The 21746-nt window shown below is 47.7% G+C and overlaps 2 protein-coding genes across 4 annotated transcripts in view; one reads left to right on the forward strand and one right to left on the reverse strand.

The window, feature by feature from the left end:
- The window catches only part of gga3b (golgi associated, gamma adaptin ear containing, ARF binding protein 3b), a 59201-nt gene extending 45085 nt beyond the window's left edge, over positions 1–14116 (forward strand). For both annotated transcript variants that reach the window (XM_073026623.1, XM_073026622.1), the window contains one exon: positions 11923–14116. In XM_073026623.1, coding sequence (XP_072882724.1) covers positions 11923–12033 — 111 coding nt within the window. In that variant the 3' untranslated portion in view covers positions 12034–14116. The remainder of the gene's footprint in view (positions 1–11922) is intronic.
- A 411-nt stretch (positions 14117–14527) lies between these two features.
- The window catches only part of nup85 (nucleoporin 85), a 64096-nt gene continuing 56877 nt past the window's right edge, over positions 14528–21746 (reverse strand). For both annotated transcript variants that reach the window (XM_073026620.1, XM_073026621.1), the window contains 5 exons: positions 17366–17483; positions 16605–16705; positions 15795–15946; positions 15185–15283; positions 14528–14735 (listed from right to left, as the gene is read on the reverse strand). In XM_073026620.1, coding sequence (XP_072882721.1) covers positions 14631–14735; positions 15185–15283; positions 15795–15946; positions 16605–16705; positions 17366–17483 — 575 coding nt within the window. In that variant the 3' untranslated portion in view covers positions 14528–14630. The remainder of the gene's footprint in view (positions 14736–15184; positions 15284–15794; positions 15947–16604; positions 16706–17365; positions 17484–21746) is intronic.

Below are 21746 nucleotides of genomic sequence, written 5' to 3' on the forward strand. Positions count from 1 at the left end.
CGTCCCAACTCCTTGTAACAGCAGCCGTTCTGTACCTGTGCTGGGTTCGTGCACCCCTTTCAGATCTCCCTTCAAAGTTGTAAGGAGAATAACTCCAGTCCAACCGTAATTACAATTGTTCCTCTTCTCCGAGGAACAATCCTGTAACGGACCTTCACATTCTTCCTGAAGTGTAGTGACCGGCTGTGCTCCAGTTATGGTCAATCCATAGCTTTCCTCAACTTTACCCTCCTGACGAAGGGTCTCAGCCCAAAACGTCGACAGTGCTTCTCCTTATTGATGCTGCCTGGCCCGCTGTGTTCCACCAGCATTTTGTGTGTGTTGCTTTACTCAATTTACTTCTATCCCACTCTCTGCTGGTATTTCTAACTTCAATCTGTGAGGACTTACTGACAGAGATGTGCATGAACCCAGGCCCCATCCCTTCTGCTGAAATACATGAGCTCGTGTTTCTCTGTACAAAGCTCTGTCACTTGTCTATCCACTCAATTTATGACCATCCTGCAGCTGATATTATCCTTACCATTCACTTCTTTGCCAGGTTTGGTGTTACCAACCAAATTTATTTTAAAATTCACTCTCTATTCCAATGTTGAGTCATTTCTGCATAGTTTAGTAGATGGTAGTTGTCCTTGCTATTAACACGATCCATTGCTTTGTGCCCAAGGTGATGCTGAACCTACTCAATCAGCCTTTGTGAGGTACTTCATCAAGCACATCCTTAAAATGTACAGATGTAACATCTATGGTTCCCTTCATTTACCTTCTCAACAAACAGTTGAGAGGTGGTGGTACGTATCGGTACCAACGACATAGGCAGGAAAGGGGAGGAGGTCCTGAAAGCAGACTACAGGGAGTTAGGAAGGAAGTTGAGAAGCAGGAGCACAAAGGTAGTAACCTCAGGATTACTGCCTGTGCCACACGACAGTGAGTGAGGTGGAGGGTAAATGTGTGGCTGAGGGATTGGAGCAGGGGGCAGGGATTCAGATTTCTGGATCTTTGGGACCGCTTTTGTGGAAAGCATGACCTGTACAAAAAGGACGGGTTGCACTTGGATCCCAGTGGGACCAACATCCTGGCAGGGTGGTTTGCTAAGGCTGTTGGGGAGAGTTTAAACTAGGATTGCTGAGGGGTGGGAACCAAACTGAAGAGATGGAGGAAGGGGCAATTGGGTCACAATTAGAGAATAGGCAGGTGATAGAGAAGGGATGCGCTCAGACTCATGGTTTGAGATATGTCTATTTTAATGCAAGGAGTATTATGAACAAAGTGGATGAGCTTAGAGCATGGATCGATACTTGGAGCTATGATGTTGTGGTCATTACAGAGACTTGGATGGCTCTGGGGCAGGAACGGTTACTTCGAGAGACAGGCTTTAGATGTTTCAGAAAGGACAGGGAGGGAGGCAAAAGAGGTGGGGGCGAGGCACTGTCATGGCTGCAGAAAAGGAGGACGCCATGGAGGGTTTGTCTATGGATTCTCTGTGAATGGAGTTAGGAACAGGAAAGGGTCAATAACTCTACTGGATGTTTATTTATAATAAATAGTACGTACAACAACACAGTCAATATAACAGAAATTAGCTTGTGTCAGCATGAATTAATCAGTCTGATGTCCTGGTGGAAGAAGCTGGCCCGGAGCCTGTTGGCCCTGACTTTTATGCTGCGGTACCATTTCCCGGATGGTAGCAGCTGGAATAGTTTGTGATTGGAGTGACTCAGGTCCCCAATGATCCCACGGGCCCTTTTCACACACCTGTCGCTGTAAATGTCCTGAATCATGGGAAGTTCACATCTACAGATGCACTGAGCTGTCCACACTACTCTCTGCAGAGTCCTGTGATTGAGGGAGGTACAAGTTCCCATACCAGGCAGTGATGCAGCCAGTCAGGATGCTCTCAATCGTGCCCCTGTAGAAAGTCCTTAGGATTAGGTGACTCGTCAAACTTCCTCAACCATCTGAGGTGAAAGAGGTGCTGTTGTGCTTTTTTTCACCACGCTGCCAGTGCGTATAACCATGTGAGGTCCTCAGTGAAGTGTATACTGAGGAACTTTAATTCTCAACCCCAGATCCATTGATGTCAGTAGGGGTTAGCCCGTCTCCTTCCTCCTGTAATCCACAACCAGCTCCTTTGTTTTTGCGACATTGAGGGAGAGGTTGTTTTCTTGACACCACTGTGTCAGGGTGATAACTTTTTCTTTGTAGGCTGCCTTGTTATTACTTGAGATTAGGCCAATCAGTGTAGTGTCATCAGCAAATTTAATTAGCAGATTGGAGCTGTGGGTGGTGACACAGTCATGGGTGTACAGAGTAAACTGAGTGTATGTTGATTGTTTGATTCTAAAACCTCCCATCATTGCTGAACCAGTCACCCTGTAGTTGCCAGTGATGCCCCTGCATTCTTTCTTGAATGAGGGAAGATTAGAAGACTTTCTCCAATCTCTTCGCTGAACAAGCGGAAGTGGAGGGTGTCTGAGCCAGGTGACTTATTCCCTCTAAGCATGGTAGTTTCCAGAATGTCCTGCCTACCAGTCTAACCTCACCTCCGGTCTCTGCACTCTCTCTACTTTTTACACAGTATCTCTTCTCAGTAAACACAGGTTTAGGGTTCCAACATGCCCTGTACTTCTAAGCTTCAGATTTTGTTTGATAAATCCCAGCCTTTACCAACTGCTTACTGTTTTCATGCCAGTAAATTGCCATTCTTTTCACTTGTGCTTGCAAAGAGACATTCTGCCCACTGCTTCCTACACTACTGAACCTGTTTCCCCGTTCAGGACCCACTTGCCGTGCTCTCTCACCCTCTGTGTTTCATTATACTTTCTCTCTGACAGTAATGAACCTGTTTCCCCGTTCAGGACCCACTTGCCGTGCTCTCTCACCCTCTGTGTTTCATTATACTTTCTCTCTGACAGTAATGAACCTGTTTCCCCGTTCAGGACCCACTTGCCGTGCTCTCTCACCCTCTGTGTTTCATTATACTTTCTCTCTGACAGTAATGAACCTGTTTCCCCGTTCAGGACCCACTTGCCGTGCTCTCTCACCCTCTGTGTTTCATTATACTTTCTCTCTGACAGTAATGAACCTGTTTCCCCGTTCAGGACCCACTTGCCGTGCTCGCACACCCTCTGTGTTTCATTATACTTTCTCTCTGACAGTAATGAACCTGTTTCCCCGTTCAGGACCCACTTGCCGTGCTCGCACACCCTCTGTGTTTCATTATACTTTCTCGCTGACAGTAATGAACCTGTTTCCCCGTTCAGGACCCACTTGCCGTGCTCTCTCACCCTCTGTGTTTCATTATACTTTCTCTCTGACAGTAATGAACCTGTTTCCCCGTTCAGGACCCACTTGCCGTGCTCTCTCACCCTCTGTGTTTCATTATACTTTCTCTCTGACAGTAATGAACCTGTTTCCCCGTTCAGGACCCACTTGCCGTGCTCTCTCACCCTCTGTGTTTCATTATACTTTCTCTCTGACAGTAATGAACCTGTTTCCCCGTTCAGGACCCACTTGCCGTGCTCGCACACCCTCTGTGTTTCATTATACTTTCTCGCTGACAGTAATGAACCTGTTTCCCCGTTCAGGACCCACTTGCCGTGCTCTCTCACCCTCTGTGTTTCATTATACTTTCTCTCTGACAGTAATGAACCTGTTTCCCCGTTCAGGACCCACTTGCCGTGCTCGCACACCCTCTGTGTTTCATTATACTTTCTCTCTGACAGTAATGAACCTGTTTCCCCGTTCAGGACCCACTTGCCGTGCTCTCTCACCCTCTGTGTTTCATTATACTTTCTCGCTGACAGTAATGAACCTGTTTCCCCGTTCAGGACCCACTTGCCGTGCTCTCTCACCCTCTGTGTTTCATTATACTTTCTCTCTGACAGTAATGAACCTGTTTCCCCGTTCAGGACCCACTTGCCGTGCTCTCTCACCCTCTGTGTTTCATTATACTTTCTCTCTGACAGTAATGAACCTGTTTCCCCGTTCAGGACCCACTTGCCGTGCTCGCACACCCTCTGTGTTTCATTATACTTTCTCTCTGACAGTAATGAACCTGTTTCCCCGTTCAGGACCCACTTGCCGTGCTCTCTCACCCTCTGTGTTTCATTATACTTTCTCTCTGACAGTAATGAACCTGTTTCCCCGTTCAGGACCCACTTGCCGTGCTCTCTCACCCTCTGTGTTTCATTATACTTTCTCGCTGACAGTAATGAACCTGTTTCCCCGTTCAGGACCCACTTGCCGTGCTCGCACACCCTCTGTGTTTCATTATACTTTCTCTCTGACAGTAATGAACCTGTTTCCCCGTTCAGGACCCACTTGCTGTGCTCTCTCACCCTCTGTGTTTCATTATACTTTCTCTCTGACAGTAATGAACCTGTTTCCCCGTTCAGGACCCACTTGCCGTGCTCTCTCACCCTCTGTGTTTCATTATACTTTCTCGCTGACAGTAATGAACCTGTTTCCCCGTTCAGGACCCACTTGCCGTGCTCGCACACCCTCTGTGTTTCATTATACTTTCTCTCTGACAGTAATGAACCTGTTTCCCCGTTCAGGACCCACTTGCCGTGCTCGCACACCCTCTGTGTTTCATTATACTTTCTCTCTGACAGTAATGAACCTGTTTCCCCGTTCAGGACCCACTTGCCGTGCTCTCTCACCCTCTGTGTTTCATTATACTTTCTCTCTGACAGTAATGAACCTGTTTCCCCGTTCAGGACCCACTTGCCGTGCTCGCACACCCTCTGTGTTTCATTATACTTTCTCTCTGACAGTAATGAACCTGTTTCCCCGTTCAGGACCCACTTGCCGTGCTCTCTCACCCTCTGTGTTTCATTATACTTTCTCTCTGACAGTAATGAACCTGTTTCCCCGTTCAGGACCCACTTGCCGTGCTCGCACACCCTCTGTGTTTCATTATACTTTCTCTCTGACAGTAATGAACCTGTTTCCCCGTTCAGGACCCACTTGCCGTGCTCTCTCACCCTCTGTGTTTCATTATACTTTCTCTCTGACAGTAATGAACCTGTTTCCCCGTTCAGGACCCACTTGCCGTGCTCTCTCACCCTCTGTGTTTCATTATACTTTCTCGCTGACAGTAATGAACCTGTTTCCCCGTTCAGGACCCACTTGCCGTGCTCTCTCACCCTCTGTGTTTCATTATACTTTCTCTCTGACAGTAATGAACCTGTTTCCCCGTTCAGGACCCACTTGCCGTGCTCGCACACCCTCTGTGTTTCATTATACTTTCTCTCTGACAGTAATGAACCTGTTTCCCCGTTCAGGACCCACTTGCCGTGCTCTCTCACCCTCTGTGTTTCATTATACTTTCTCTCTGACAGTAATGAACCTGTTTCCCCGTTCAGGACCCACTTGCCGTGCTCTCTCACCCTCTGTGTTTCATTATACTTTCTCTCTGACAGTAATGAACCTGTTTCCCCGTTCAGGACCCACTTGCTGTGCTCTCTCACCCTCTGTGTTTCATTATACTTTCTCTCTGACAGTAATGAACCTGTTTCCCCGTTCAGGACCCACTTGCTGTGCTCTCTCACCCTCTGTGTTTCATTATACTTTCTCTCTGACAGTAATGAACCTGTTTCCCCGTTCAGGACCCACTTGCCGTGCTCTCTCACCCTCTGTGTTTCATTATACTTTCTCGCTGACAGTAATGAACCTGTTTCCCCGTTCAGGACCCACTTGCCGTGCTCGCACACCCTCTGTGTTTCATTATACTTTCTCTCTGACAGTAATGAACCTGTTTCCCCGTTCAGGACCCACTTGCCGTGCTCGCACACCCTCTGTGTTTCATTATACTTTCTCTCTGACAGTAATGAACCTGTTTCCCCGTTCAGGACCCACTTGCCGTGCTCGCACACCCTCTGTGTTTCATTATACTTTCTCTCTGACAGTAATGAACCTGTTTCCCCGTTCAGGACCCACTTGCCGTGCTCTCTCACCCTCTGTGTTTCATTATACTTTCTCTCTGACAGTAATGAACCTGTTTCCCCGTTCAGGACCCACTTGCCGTGCTCTCTCACCCTCTGTGTTTCATTATACTTTCTCGCTGACAGTAATGAACCTGTTTCCCCGTTCAGGACCCACTTGCCGTGCTCTCTCACCCTCTGTGTTTCATTATACTTTCTCTCTGACAGTAATGAACCTGTTTCCCCGTTCAGGACCCACTTGCCGTGCTCGCACACCCTCTGTGTTTCATTATACTTTCTCTCTGACAGTAATGAACCTGTTTCCCCGTTCAGGACCCACTTGCCGTGCTCTCTCACCCTCTGTGTTTCATTATACTTTCTCTCTGACAGTAATGAACCTGTTTCCCCGTTCAGGACCCACTTGCCGTGCTCTCTCACCCTCTGTGTTTCATTATACTTTCTCTCTGACAGTAATGAACCTGTTTCCCCGTTCAGGACCCACTTGCCGTGCTCGCACACCCTCTGTGTTTCATTATACTTTCTCTCTGACAGTAATGAACCTGTTTCCCCGTTCAGGACCCACTTGCCGTGCTCTCTCACCCTCTGTGTTTCATTATACTTTCTCTCTGACAGTAATGAACCTGTTTCCCCGTTCAGGACCCACTTGCCGTGCTCTCTCACCCTCTGTGTTTCATTATACTTTCTCTCTGACAGTAATGAACCTGTTTCCCCGTTCAGGACCCACTTGCCATGCTCTCTCACCCTCTGTGTTTCATTATACTTTCTCTCTGACACTACTGAACCTGTTTCCCCGTTCAGGACCCACTTGCCGTGCTCTCTCACCCTCTGTGTTTCATGATACTTTCTCTCTGACAGTAATGAACCTGTTTCCCCGTTCAGGACCCACTTGCCGTGCTCGCACACCCTCTGTGTTTCATTATACTTTCTCTCTGACAGTAATGAACCTGTTTCCCCGTTCAGGACCCACTTGCCGTGCTCTCTCACCCTCTGTGTTTCATTATACTTTCTCTCTGACAGTAATGAACCTGTTTCCCCGTTCAGGACCCACTTGCCGTGCTCTCTCACCCTCTGTGTTTCATTATACTTTCTCGCTGACAGTAATGAACCTGTTTCCCCGTTCAGGACCCACTTGCCGTGCTCGCACACCCTCTGTGTTTCATTATACTTTCTCTCTGACAGTAATGAACCTGTTTCCCCGTTCAGGACCCACTTGCCGTGCTCGCACACCCTCTGTGTTTCATTATACTTTCTCTCTGACAGTAATGAACCTGTTTCCCCGTTCAGGACCCACTTGCCGTGCTCGCACACCCTCTGTGTTTCATTATACTTTCTCTCTGACAGTAATGAACCTGTTTCCCCGTTCAGGACCCACTTGCCGTGCTCGCACACCCTCTGTGTTTCATTATACTTTCTCTCTGACAGTAATGAACCTGTTTCCCCGTTCAGGACCCACTTGCCGTGCTCGCACACCCTCTGTGTTTCATTATACTTTCTCTCTGACAGTAATGAACCTGTTTCCCCGTTCAGGACCCACTTGCCGTGCTCTCTCACCCTCTGTGTTTCATTATACTTTCTCTCTGACAGTAATGAACCTGTTTCCCCGTTCAGGACCCACTTGCCGTGCTCTCTCACCCTCTGTGTTTCATTATACTTTCTCTCTGACAGTAATGAACCTGTTTCCCCGTTCAGGACCCACTTGCCGTGCTCTCTCACCCTCTGTGTTTCATTATACTTTCTCTCTGACAGTAATGAACCTGTTTCCCCGTTCAGGACCCACTTGCCGTGCTCTCTCACCCTCTGTGTTTCATTATACTTTCTCGCTGACAGTAATGAACCTGTTTCCCCGTTCAGGACCCACTTGCCGTGCTCGCACACCCTCTGTGTTTCATTATACTTTCTCTCTGACAGTAATGAACCTGTTTCCCCGTTCAGGACCCACTTGCCGTGCTCGCACACCCTCTGTGTTTCATTATACTTTCTCTCTGACAGTAATGAACCTGTTTCCCCGTTCAGGACCCACTTGCCGTGCTCGCACACCCTCTGTGTTTCATTATACTTTCTCTCTGACAGTAATGAACCTGTTTCCCCGTTCAGGACCCACTTGCCGTGCTCTCTCACCCTCTGTGTTTCATTATACTTTCTCTCTGACAGTAATGAACCTGTTTCCCCGTTCAGGACCCACTTGCCGTGCTCTCTCACCCTCTGTGTTTCATTATACTTTCTCGCTGACAGTAATGAACCTGTTTCCCCGTTCAGGACCCACTTGCCGTGCTCTCTCACCCTCTGTGTTTCATTATACTTTCTCTCTGACAGTAATGAACCTGTTTCCCCGTTCAGGACCCACTTGCCGTGCTCTCTCACCCTCTGTGTTTCATTATACTTTCTCTCTGACAGTAATGAACCTGTTTCCCCGTTCAGGACCCACTTGCCGTGCTCTCTCACCCTCTGTGTTTCATTATACTTTCTCTCTGACAGTAATGAACCTGTTTCCCCGTTCAGGACCCACTTGCCGTGCTCGCACACCCTCTGTGTTTCATTATACTTTCTCTCTGACAGTAATGAACCTGTTTCCCCGTTCAGGACCCACTTGCCGTGCTCGCACACCCTCTGTGTTTCATTATACTTTCTCTCTGACAGTAATGAACCTGTTTCCCCGTTCAGGACCCACTTGCCGTGCTCGCACACCCTCTGTGTTTCATTATACTTTCTCTCTGACAGTAATGAACCTGTTTCCCCGTTCAGGACCCACTTGCCGTGCTCTCTCACCCTCTGTGTTTCATTATACTTTCTCGCTGACAGTAATGAACCTGTTTCCCCGTTCAGGACCCACTTGCCGTGCTCTCTCACCCTCTGTGTTTCATTATACTTTCTCTCTGACAGTAATGAACCTGTTTCCCCGTTCAGGACCCACTTGCCGTGCTCGCACACCCTCTGTGTTTCATTATACTTTCTCTCTGACAGTAATGAACCTGTTTCCCCGTTCAGGACCCACTTGCCGTGCTCTCTCACCCTCTGTGTTTCATTATACTTTCTCTCTGACAGTAATGAACCTGTTTCCCCGTTCAGGACCCACTTGCCGTGCTCTCTCACCCTCTGTGTTTCATTATACTTTCTCTCTGACAGTAATGAACCTGTTTCCCCGTTCAGGACCCACTTGCCGTGCTCGCACACCCTCTGTGTTTCATTATACTTTCTCTCTGACAGTAATGAACCTGTTTCCCCGTTCAGGACCCACTTGCCGTGCTCTCTCACCCTCTGTGTTTCATTATACTTTCTCTCTGACAGTAATGAACCTGTTTCCCCGTTCAGGACCCACTTGCCGTGCTCTCTCACCCTCTGTGTTTCATTATACTTTCTCTCTGACACTACTGAACCTGTTTCCCCGTTCAGGACCCACTTGCCGTGCTCTCTCACCCTCTGTGTTTCATTATACTTTCTCTCTGACAGTAATGAACCTGTTTCCCCGTTCAGGACCCACTTGCCGTGCTCTCTCACCCTCTGTGTTTCATTATACTTTCTCTCTGACAGTAATGAACCTGTTTCCCCGTTCAGGACCCACTTGCCGTGCTCTCTCACCCTCTGTGTTTCATTATACTTTCTCGCTGACAGTAATGAACCTGTTTCCCCGTTCAGGACCCACTTGCCGTGCTCTCTCACCCTCTGTGTTTCATTATACTTTCTCGCTGACAGTAATGAACCTGTTTCCCCGTTCAGGACCCACTTGCCGTGCTCTCTCACCCTCTGTGTTTCATTATACTTTCTCGCTGACAGTAATGAACCTGTTTCCCCGTTCAGGACCCACTTGCCTTGCTCGCACACCCTCTGTGTTTCATTATACTTTCTCTCTGACAGTAATGAACCTGTTTCCCCGTTCAGGACCCACTTGCCGTGCTCTCTCACCCTCTGTGTTTCATTATACTTTCTCGCTGACAGTAATGAACCTGTTTCCCCGTTCAGGACCCACTTGCCGTGCTCGCACACCCTCTGTGTTTCATTATACTTTCTCTCTGACAGTAATGAACCTGTTTCCCCGTTCAGGACCCACTTGCCGTGCTCGCACACCCTCTGTGTTTCATTATACTTTCTCTCTGACAGTAATGAACCTGTTTCCCCGTTCAGGACCCACTTGCCGTGCTCGCACACACTTCATTGTACTCACTCTCTACCTCACCAGCTTTGGCTTCCTGCCCATTTCCATCTTGTGGGAATGTACTCACCTGCCAATGAAACATCCTCAGCAACTATTTAATCAGTTTTCCTGTCAATATTTGACTCCATTTTAGACTGATTACATCTTTGTTCATCAGACTGCAGTAAAGAAGGTCATTCAACAGCAAATCTAAACCTTATCACAGTGTGCACCCACTGACTCCTGATCTAGTGTCACAAACTTCATTCCCAAGTACTGGATCCAGCAGCTGTTCTCTCCCAAGGTGATACTGACCACATAAGTGCTGTACCCACATTCCTGGAATTTCTCATATTCTAAAGTTAGCTACAAAATATTAAGAGGGTTGTAGTCTACACCAGCTAGTGTTTGAACGTTGTAATTTCCCTGCAGATTTGTTCCTGTTTACTCTCCTACTTTCTGGTAGTGTAATCAAAGTCTTTTAGCTTCTTAGCTCTCACCAAGTGCACTATGTGCTAGGCTCCTCTCCTTCCAATTTCTTCCTTCCTCCTTCAGTTTTGCCACACTACCTCTCTTTCTCCTTTCCTATCTTTTCTGAGCATTATATAGTTCATCATTTTAGGCTATTCTGTTATCGTTCTGTAGCCATTTGTATTTCTAGTTGACCATCTGTATTCAGTACAGTATACTTGGACACATGCAATATGAACCCACTGCCCATAGAAAACCTGCAGCACAATACAGGCCCTCCAGCCCACAATGCTGTGCTAAACATGTCCCTACTTTAGAAATTACTAGGCTTACCTATAGCCCTCTATTTTACTAAGCTCCATGTACCTATCCAAAAGTCTCCTAAAAGACCCTATCATATCTGCCTCCACCACCGTTGTCAGCAGCCCATTCCATGCACTCCCCACTCTGAGTAAAAAACTTACCCCTGACATCTCCTCTGTACCTACTCCCCAGCACCTTAAACCTGTGTCCTCTTGTGGCAACCATTTCAGCCCTGAGAAAAAGCCTCTGACTATCAACACGATCAATGCCTCTCATCATCTTGTACACCTCTATCAGGTCACCTCTCATCCCCAATCGCTCCAAGGAGAAGAGGCCAAGTTCACTCAACCTATTCTCATAAGGCATGCTCCCCAATCCAGGCAACATCCTTGTAAATCTCCTCTGCACCCTTTCTATGGTTTCCACAACCTTCCTGTAGTGAGGCGACCAGAACTGAGCACAGTACTCCAAGTGGGGTCTGACCAGGGTCCTATATAGCTGCAACATTACCTCTCGGCTCCTAAATTCAATTCTACGATTGATGAAGGCCAATGCACCGTACGCCCTCTTAACCACAGTGTCAACCTGCACAGCTGCTTTGAGCGTCCTATGGACTCGGACCCCAAGATCCCTCTGATCCTCCACACTGCCAAGAGTCTTATCATTAATACTGTATTCTGCCATCATATTTGACCTACCAAAATGAACCACTTCACACTTATCTGGGTTGAACTCCATCTGCCACTTCTCAGCCCAGTTTTGCATCCTGTCAAAGTCCCGCTAAAACCTCTGACAGCCCTCCACACTATCCACAACACTCCCAAGAGTTTCTACAAACTCCTCCTTATCCCTGCATTTTAATATGGTATGAATTTTGTCTTGCTATCAGAAATTTCACTGCTGAATGTACCTATCCCCCTCCCCCATAAGTTTGCTTTCCTGAGATGAAATCTAGCCACCCTCCTACACCAGACCTCAAGCCACTCATTCCTTTCCGGTTTCTGCTCTGGATTAACCCGGAGGTGACGTCTTTGGACTTCATTATGCCTCCTCATGTATTTGTGTCTGTAGGAGAAGGTGCGGCTGAGGTACAAGCTGACTTTTGCAATGGGACATCAGATCTGCTCGGAGTTTGCTGAAGTGGACCAGTTTCCCCCAGCGGAGAAGTGGGGAAGCCTCTGACCCCCAGAGTCACAGCTCGTTTCCCGTGACAGTGAATTTGAACAGTTTCCACTGAAGCACTGTGTCATCTGTTTTGTCTGAAGTTTCAGCAAGTAATGAAGGAACGTATTTGAAGGTGTGGAAATAGGTTGATGTCTTCCACAGGACTTGAGTCTTGTCACTGCCTCTGTTATTCTGTCGCACTGTGGAGGCTACACTGTGTCCATTCTCCAAATACTCCAGTCAAAAATGGCAAAAGCACGCTGCGCCCTTCACATCAGTGACACCTGGGTGCAGCTGAATTCACCAAACACAACCCGTGATTGAGATCCCGGCTCCGAAGTTGAAGAATTAGGCTGTAGTGCCCCCTGTATTTATCCACCATCATTGCCATGGTTAAGGTCCAGGAAGGCGACCAGCACCACTGGTCTGTAAAATGTTAGACATACTCAGCAGGTCAGACAGTTTCTGTAGCGAGTGAGGCAGAGTAAATATTTGGGTCAAAAAGATACTGAAATATAACAGGAAATTGGCACCTGGCCGATACCTACAGAGACTGACGTGCTGAGTATTTCAGGCACTTTCTGTTGTTATGAACCTGCAGGTTGATGACTATTCATCGGAACTGGAAAGATTAATATTACAGGTACAGGCAATGACCAAAGAGATAGTGGTGTGACCATGAAAGACAACAGATGGCTCTGGTGGATCAGTACCAAACAGCACTGTACTGAGGGTTGGATCTAAAGGCTTTAAAAAGTCTCATCAAAAGATTGGCTCTTATCCCTTAAAGCTACATTGACTCCACATTTTAATGCTGCTCAGAAGGCAGAGGGGTTAGTGGGACTGAAAAGGAAACTGTTGCTAATGTAGGGGAAGAGGTTGTGACTTTGGCCTCGGGGTTGCCCCGAAAGGGACTGGGGCAAGACACCTGCACATCCTGTTCAGATCCCTCAGACTGAGGCTGTCTTCACCTGAATATTGAGGAATTGTCTCTACATAGTTCAGGTGATTCTGAAATTTACTGAGCATTAAATAAAGGAAACTTTCATTTTGCTTTTCTGCATTGAGAGGGTTGGTTACAGAACCACCTGCTGCCCCCAGACCTCCAACTCCTGCGGACAGGACACCCACAGATCTATTCCCTGCACCGTTGCACTGCTCAGCTTTTAGATTGCACAGCAGCATTTATTGATAAATAAATGTTCCATCCACCTAAGTTAAGCCGTAAAAATTTGTTCTGTAAAAAACTGGTTCAGCCTTCCTCATCCCTACCCCCAGGGCACCCTCCTCCGCCTTCCTCATCCCTACCCCCAGGGCACCCTCCTCCGCCTTCCTCATCCCTACCCCCAGGGCACCCTCCTTCGCCTTCCTCATCCCTACCCCCAGGGCACCCTCCTCCGCCTTCCTCATCCCTACCCCCAGGGCACCCTCCTCCGCCTTCCTCATCCCTACCCCCAGGGCACCCTCCTCCGCCTTCCTCATCCCTACCCCCAGGGCACCCTCCTCCCCTAAATGTGTGACATGTCACAGTGCTCGGAGATACAGGCACTTCCTCATCCCTACCCCCAGGGCACCCTCCTCCGCCTTCCTCATCCCTACCCCCAGGGCACCCTCCTCCGCCTTCCTCATCCCTACCCCCAGGGCACCCTCCTCCCCTAAATGTGTGACATGTCACAGTGCTCGGAGATACAGGCACTTCCTCATCCCTACCCCCAGGGCATCCTCCTCCGCCTTCCTCATCCCTACCCCCAGGGCACCCTCCTCCGCCTTCCTCATCCCTACCCCCAGGGCACCCTCCTCCGCCTTCCTCATCCCTACCCCCAGGGCACCCTCCTCCGCCTTCCTCATCCCTACCCCCAGGGCACCCTCCTCCCCTAAATGTGTGACATGTCACAGTGCTCGGAGATACAGGCACTTTTCGCTCCCAGTGCTGTCACAAGTTGTTGCTGCTCTGTATAACGTATTTATTGTTCAAGATTTCATTCTTGAAACTGTCCTGCATCCAGTGCAGTTTGTGTTCTAACTCAAATTTTAAAAGTGTTATTTTTAAATTCTAAGCTGTTGATTCCTGCATGATAAATTTATCTTTACATCTTCCTGATTTCCAGAAATTTTCTCCCAGTCTGTGGTTGATATTTATATTTATGGTCTTATTTTAATTGGCTTCAGGTGGACAAGGCATCAGAAATGGATGAGACGGTGATACAGCCATTTCCTCAGGGCTGCAGTGACCAGTTCAGTCCTAACCTTTGAGTCTGTCTGTGTGGAGTTTGCATGTTCCCCTTCTGACCACATGATCACCACCAGATTAGTCAGCAGACACACAGTGGAAATAAAGGGGTTGTATTCAGGGCAGTCTCGGGAATTACTGCTGTCCAACTGCAGCACGTGAAGTAATCAAAGGTGAAGAGTGAACTACGACTGGGGCAGCAGTTGAATAGTGTACTTCATCAGACTGACTAAGCACAAGAGAAGGCAGAAGACAGATGCCAATGAGAAATGCAGAGGAAACTACTTTCTAACTAGAAAACATTTTAATTTGCAAATTTTACTTTGGATTCAAAACAAACAGGAAAATTAAACCTTAGTTACATGACCAGGCTGCCCACCCAGTTTCAAGATCCTTGACGAGTTCCTTCATGGATGATGCCTTTAGCCAGATTGCGAGTGAAGGCTAATCGAAGGAGGTTCAGTTTTGTGATCTCCACATCATCCTCGCCCTAGAACAATACACAATGGGGTCAGCGTTATCTCTGGAAGGTTGACAGTGAAAGCCACTGATGCAATGTCTCTCCAAAGCCAAGCTCTGGGCTGTCCAGGGGCTGATGGGTCAGGATTCACACCCACAGGGCACATTTTCCAGCAGGGAACCATTTTCTTTAGTAGTGGGCAGCCCAGAGCAAGGTTTTAGGAATAGGCCATGAAAGTGTAATGTAAGGTCAGAACATTCTGCTAGCATCAGTTGAAGTCAGGATATATGGTACGGAACTGAGGTGCACTGTCTTAAACAAAAACTTGGGAGTGTAATTTAAAAAAAATTAGTGGTGGTGAAATATCAGGGAACTCTATCACAGTGCCAGTGAGCAGACTGAGTAGCCTCCTTAACTATATGCCAGAAATCACTTCCACCCGATGGGGGTAGCAGAAGACTTTTTGGTCCGCGCCTTACCGACACTGCTTGTGCCACCTTCTCTCTCTCCATCTCATCTGCTGTCACATCCTCTAGGCAATGCATGAGTTCGTAGGTTTGTTCGGTGGAGAAGATAACCTGCTCAGGAGAAACAAAGGAAATGCTCAAGTCATAGTGTTATACCCGTGCTCCGCTGCCAGGATTCTGTCCTCGACAGCTGGACCTCAGAGCTTCAACATGCTCAGTAAATCTTGAAGCCCCGTACATCGTAATCAAGGACAAATCATCACATTATGTTTCATGTTAAGTTCTCTTCATACCACATCTGAGTGAAGAATGTTAGTACTGGAAAGGGAACACATCACCCCCAGGACAGGTACAGCTTGTGGCTTAGGAGTTAAAGCTCTCTACTGTCTACATTAAAAAGCACTAGTGATACTGAGAAGGCAGGGCTGATGAGTCAGTGTGTAAGACCAAAATGACCCCAATGGCATTGAATATTTGCACTCAAACCCTCCTACTAGACTTCCAGTAACAGGGATGACTGCAGGTTGGGCAACTTTCGCCACAAGCTGGGCTTGCATTAGGACGTGTAAACATGGTAGATGAAGAGGATTACAGTCTGCACTCCACGCTGATCCTGACCAACCTCTTTCTGTTCCATGAGGGGAAGTGCATCCAGGAGCAGTGTCATCCAGAAGCTGCGTGGAGCAATGCGGGCAGTCATCAGCAGGAGCAGTAGCTTAGCAGCCTCCACAAACCGCATCTCCCCGTACAACTTGTGAAACTCACAGTACTTCCCTGTCAATCAGAAACACACTGATGAATACAGCGCTCTATAGAAGCCTCAAGGCTTCCCTCATGCAGTGAGCTTCTCAATTTTAAATATCAAACCATCTGCCTTTCATTTTCTCAATAAATCAGCTCTCAGGTAAAAGCTCTGAGCTCCAGAGAGGCAGGGGTTTCTACAGAATCTGCTCCTCATCCCGACCTCACCCATTCTACTGGTCACTTTAACTTTCCCCTGATTGTAATACTCTATCTTCATTTGCCTCACCAACCAGCCCACTGCTAACCTGAAAACCTACCCAGGATACTACCCAAGTTCAGCAGTCATCTTTCCACTCTCAGGGAAGCTGCTCAGAAATGTTTCTGATTCATTAGATAAGAGACCAGCTGTCTCCTTGAGATTACTCTGCCATTTAATGAGATCATGGGAAAGAACTTAAACCAGGAATGGGGAGGGGGCAGGGTTACTAAAAGGGACAATGAAACATTCTTAGCAAACAAGGCTTAAGGAAATTCCCGAGGACTGTACAGATGTATTAACTACCCTCTATTTTAGGGACAGATTAGGATTACTCAGGGGCTGGAGCAAGAGGAAATGGGAGAGATACTTTGTATTTATTGTTTTCACTGGCGGTCTGGTTGTATCAGTCACACTGGGAGGGTGACTTACCCAGGAAGGTGAGCCGGTCACTTAACAGCATTGACGAACCCAAGTTGCTGATCAAGTCAAAGTCAGAAAAGCTTCCATTGTTTGAATAATCCTGCAGTAACCTACAAAGAAACCAGACTTTTAGTTAAAACAAATTACTGCAGTCTGCAAATTACCATTCCACTGGCCGAAGGAACCCAGGTTAAAAGCATTCACACTGTCAGCCACAGCACAGAATTCCTGGAACCGTCAATCTGATGCAGGGTAGCAATGTTACACCTACTGCCTCACACCACCTGAAATGGACGTCCACATACTTCTCCCGAGAGCATCAGCGTGTAAAATCTCTCACGAGAGATTACAGTGACAGGGACTGGGCACTGTTGGAGTAGTGAGGAACTCCTCCCTCACTGAGGATGGGACATAACTGACCATGTAGGTGCGTCTAGACCGCTCCTTCACGACCTTGACCAAGTTGGCTGATGGGCTGCAACAGCCTTCAGAGCAGAGAGGGGAGGGGCAGCAACTCACCTTCAGGACATCAGGTCAGAGAACACAGACAACAAGCCTTCAGATGGCTCTCGCGACCACTCCGCCAATTCAATAATAAGTACACAGCTCTGCGGGGTCTGCCAAGTGTTTGTGATGCCTTCCACAGTTTGAAAGCCTGCCAGCAGCTACTGCACGAATCAGTTAGTGGATACTGTAGGTCCACCTGGAAACACGGAAACTGAGGGCAGTACCCCGGCTGCTCTCCTGGCTCACCACCAACATTCACAGACCTGTCAGAGATGAGAGTTGCGAAGGAGGAGTCTTTAGCTCGAACACTCCAGGACAGTGCTGATCCCAGTCGGTTGCTGCGCATCGCTTTCATAGCCATGATTTTACAGATGCTCCTTACTGTGGAAAGATACACACAATCACCGTGTGAGAGGGAGAGCAGGCTGAACTCAAAGACCTCTGGCCTCGACAGGCAGGCAGAGAGCAAGGGTCGGGCCTGCAGAAATTCACAGGGACAACATGAGACTGGATGGGACAGTGCAGAAATTCACAGGGACAACATGAGACTGGATGGGACAGTGCAGATATTCACAGGGACAACATGAGACTGGATGGGACAGTGCAGAAATTCACAGGGACAACATGAGACTGGATGGGACAGTGCAGAAATTCACAGGGACAACATGAGATTGGATGGGACAGTGCAGAAATTCACAGGGACAACATGAGACTGGATGGGACAGTGCAGAAATTCACAGGGACAACATGAGACTGGATGGGACAGTGCAGAAATTCACAGGGACAACATGAGACTGGATGGGACAGTGCAGAAATTCACAGGGACAACATGAGACTGGATGGGACAGTGCAGAAATTCACAGGGACAACATGAGATTGGATGGGACAGTGCAGAAATTCACAGGGACAACATGAGATTGGATGGGACAGTGCAGAAATTCACAGGGACAACATGAGACTGGATAGGACAGTGCAGAAATTCACAGGGACAACATGAGACTGGATGGGACAGTGCAGATTGGATGGGACAGTGCAGATTGGATGGGACAGTGCAGAAATTCACAGGGACAACATGAGATTGGATGGGACAGTGCAGAAATTCACAGGGACAACATGAGATTGGATGGGACAGTGCAGAAATTCACAGGGACAACATGAGATTGGATGGGACAGTGCAGAAATTCACAGGGACAACATGAGACTGGATGGGACAGTGCAGAAATTCACAGGGACAACATGAGATTGGATGGGACAGTGCAGAAATTCACAGGGACAACATGAGACTGGATGGGACAGTGCAGAAATTCACAGGGACAACATGAGACTGGATGGGACAGTGCAGAAATTCACAGGGACAACATGAGATTGGATGGGACAGTGCAGAAATTCACAGGGACAACATGAGACTGGATGGGACAGTGCAGAAATTCACAGCGACAACATGAGATTGGATGGGACTGCAGAAATTCACAGGGACAACATGAGACTGGATGGGACAGTGCAGAAATTCACAGGGACAACATGAGACTGGATGGGACAGTGCAGAAATTCACAGGGACAACATGAGACTGGATGGGACAGTGCAGATTGGATGGGACAGTGCAGAAATTCACAGGGACAACATGAGATTGGATGGGACAGTGCAGAAATTCACAGGGACAACATGAGATTGGATGGGACAGTGCAGAAATTCACAGGGACAACATGAGACTGGATGGGACAGTGCAGAAATTCACAGGGACAACATGAGACTGGATGGGACAGTGCAGAAATTCACAGGGACAACATGAGACTGGATGGGACAGTGCAGAAATTCACAGGGACAACATGAGACTGGATGGGACAGTGCAGAAATTCACAGGGACAACATGAGACTGGATGGGACAGTGCAGAAATTCACAGGGACAACATGAGACTGGATGGGACAGTGCAGAAATTTACAGGGACAACATGAGACTGGATGGGACAGTGCAGAAATTCACAGGGACAACATGAGACTGGATGGGACAGTGCAGATATTCACAGGGACAACATGAGACTGGATGGGACAGTGCAGATATTCACAGGGACAACATGAGATTGGATGGGACAGTGCAGACTGGATGGGACAGTGCAGAAATTCACAGGGACAACATTTGATTGGATGGGACAGTGCAGAAATTCACAGGGACAACATGAGACTGGATGGGACAGTGCAGAAATTCACAGGGACAACATTTGATTGGATGGGACAGTGCAGATATTCACAGGGACAACATGAGACTGGATGGGACAGTGCAGAAATTCACAGGGACAACATGAGATTGGATGGGACAGTGCAGACTGGATGGGACAGTGCAGAAATTCACAGGGACAACATTTGATTGGATGGGACAGTGCAGAAATTCACAGGGACAACATGAGACTGGATGGGACAGTGCAGAAATTCACAGGGACAACATTTGATTGGATGGGACAGTGCAGAAATTCACAGGGACAACATGAGATTGGATGGGACAGTGCAGAAATTCACAGGGACAACATGAGACTGGATGCGACAGTGCAGACTGGATGGGACAGTGCAGAAATTCACAGGGACAACATGAGTCTGGATGCAACAGTGCAGACTGGATGGGACAGTGCAGAAATTCACAGGGACAACATTTGATTGGATGGGACAGTGCAGAAATTCACAAGGACAACATGAGACTGGATGGGACAGTGCAGAAATTCACAGGGACAACATGAGACTGGATGGGACAGTGCAGAAATTCACAGGGACAACATGAGACTGGATGGGACAGTGCAGAAATTCACAGGGACAACATGAGATTGGATGGGACAGTGCAGAAATTCACAGGGACAACATGAGATTGGATGGGACAGTGCAGAAATTCTCAGGGACAACATGAGATTGGATGGGACAGTGCAGAAATTCACAGGGACAACATGAGACTGGATGGGACAGTGCAGAAATTCACAGGGACAACATGAGACTGGATGGGACAGTGCAGAAATTCACAGGGACAACATGAGACTGGATGGGACAGTGCAGAAATTCACAGGGACAACATGAGACTGGATGGGACAGTGCAGAAATTCACAGGGACAACATGAGACTGGATGGGACAGTGCAGATTGGATGGGACAGTGCAGAAATTCACAGGGACAACATGAGATTGGATGGGACAGTGCAGAAATTCACAGGGACAACATGAGATTGGATGGGACAGTGCAGAAATTCACAGGGACAACATGAGACTGGATGGGACAGTGCAGAAATTCACAGGGACAACATGAGATTGGATGGGACAGTGCAGAAATTCACAGGGACAACATGAGATTGGATGGGACAGTGCAGATTGGATGGGACAGTGCAGACTGATGTGCTGGTAGAGTAAGGGGAAGTTAAGTCAAAGTTTGAGTACAGGAGTCGGGATGTCATGTTGCATTTGTACAAGATGTTGGTGAGGCAGCATTTGGAATATTTTGATGTTGCCCTGACATAGAAACATAGAAAACCTACAGCACAATACAAGCCCTTTGGCCCACAAAGCTGTGCCAAACACGTCCCTACCTTAGAACTACCTAGGCTTTACCCATAGCCCTCTATTTTTCTAAGTTCCATGTATCCATCCAGGAGTCTCTTAAAAGACCCTATTGTTTCCACCTCCACCATCGCTACTGGTAGCCCATTCGACACACTCACCACTCTCTACGTACGAAACTTAGCCAACATCCCCTCTGTACCTACTTCCAAGCACCTTAAATCTATGCCCTCTAGTGCTAGCCATGAAGGATTGGAAGATGCTGTCTGCTGCAGGATAGTAAAACCAAAATTGAAGTGATCCATATGCAAGTTCGGAAAGCGATAAAGGCAGATGAAATGCAAGTAGACAACATGAAACTGAGTGTGTAGAGATACACTTGAAACACAGGAGACTGAGGGATGGCTTATAGAGGGCATAAAGTTATTAATGGCATAGAAAGGGTAAAGGCAGTCTTTTTCCCAGTGAAAAAGGGAATCAAAAAGTACAACATTGTGGACCCCAAGATCCCTCTGTCCCTCCACACTGCTAACAATCCTGTATTCTACCTTCATATTCGACATCCTAAAATGAATTTCTTTACTTTTCTCCAGTTGAACTCCATCTGCCACATTTCCAACCTGTCACTGTCCCCCAGTGCACTATCCACAACTCCAAAAACCTTTGTGTCATCTGTAAACTTACTAAGTCACCCTTCCGCTTTCTCATCCAAGACATTTATAGAAATCAGGAAGAGCAGGGATCGCAGAATACAACGCTACGGAACACCAGTGGTCACCGACCCGGATCCGGACAGAATACTCTCCATCTATAAACAAGCCAGTTCTGTATCCAAACAGTCAAGTTTCCCTGGATCCCATGCCTCCTGAACTACGGAATGAGCCTACCATGGGGAACCTTACCAAGCCCACTGCTCAACCTACAGTGTGCTTTGTCACAGACTTACGGCAGGCTGATCTGCCCTTCGCTCGTAATTCCTGTCTCTAAGAATCTTCTCCAATATGTCGCCACAGCTCACTGGTCTATAATTATTTGGGTTTTCACTGTCACACTTCTCAAAGGAGTAATATTTGTCACTCTCCAGTCATCAGGTACTAATCCTGTGGCCAGTGAGAAT

Source organism: Hemitrygon akajei, chromosome 22, assembly GCF_048418815.1.
Source record: "Hemitrygon akajei chromosome 22, sHemAka1.3, whole genome shotgun sequence".
NCBI lineage: Eukaryota > Metazoa > Chordata > Chondrichthyes > Myliobatiformes > Dasyatidae > Hemitrygon > Hemitrygon akajei.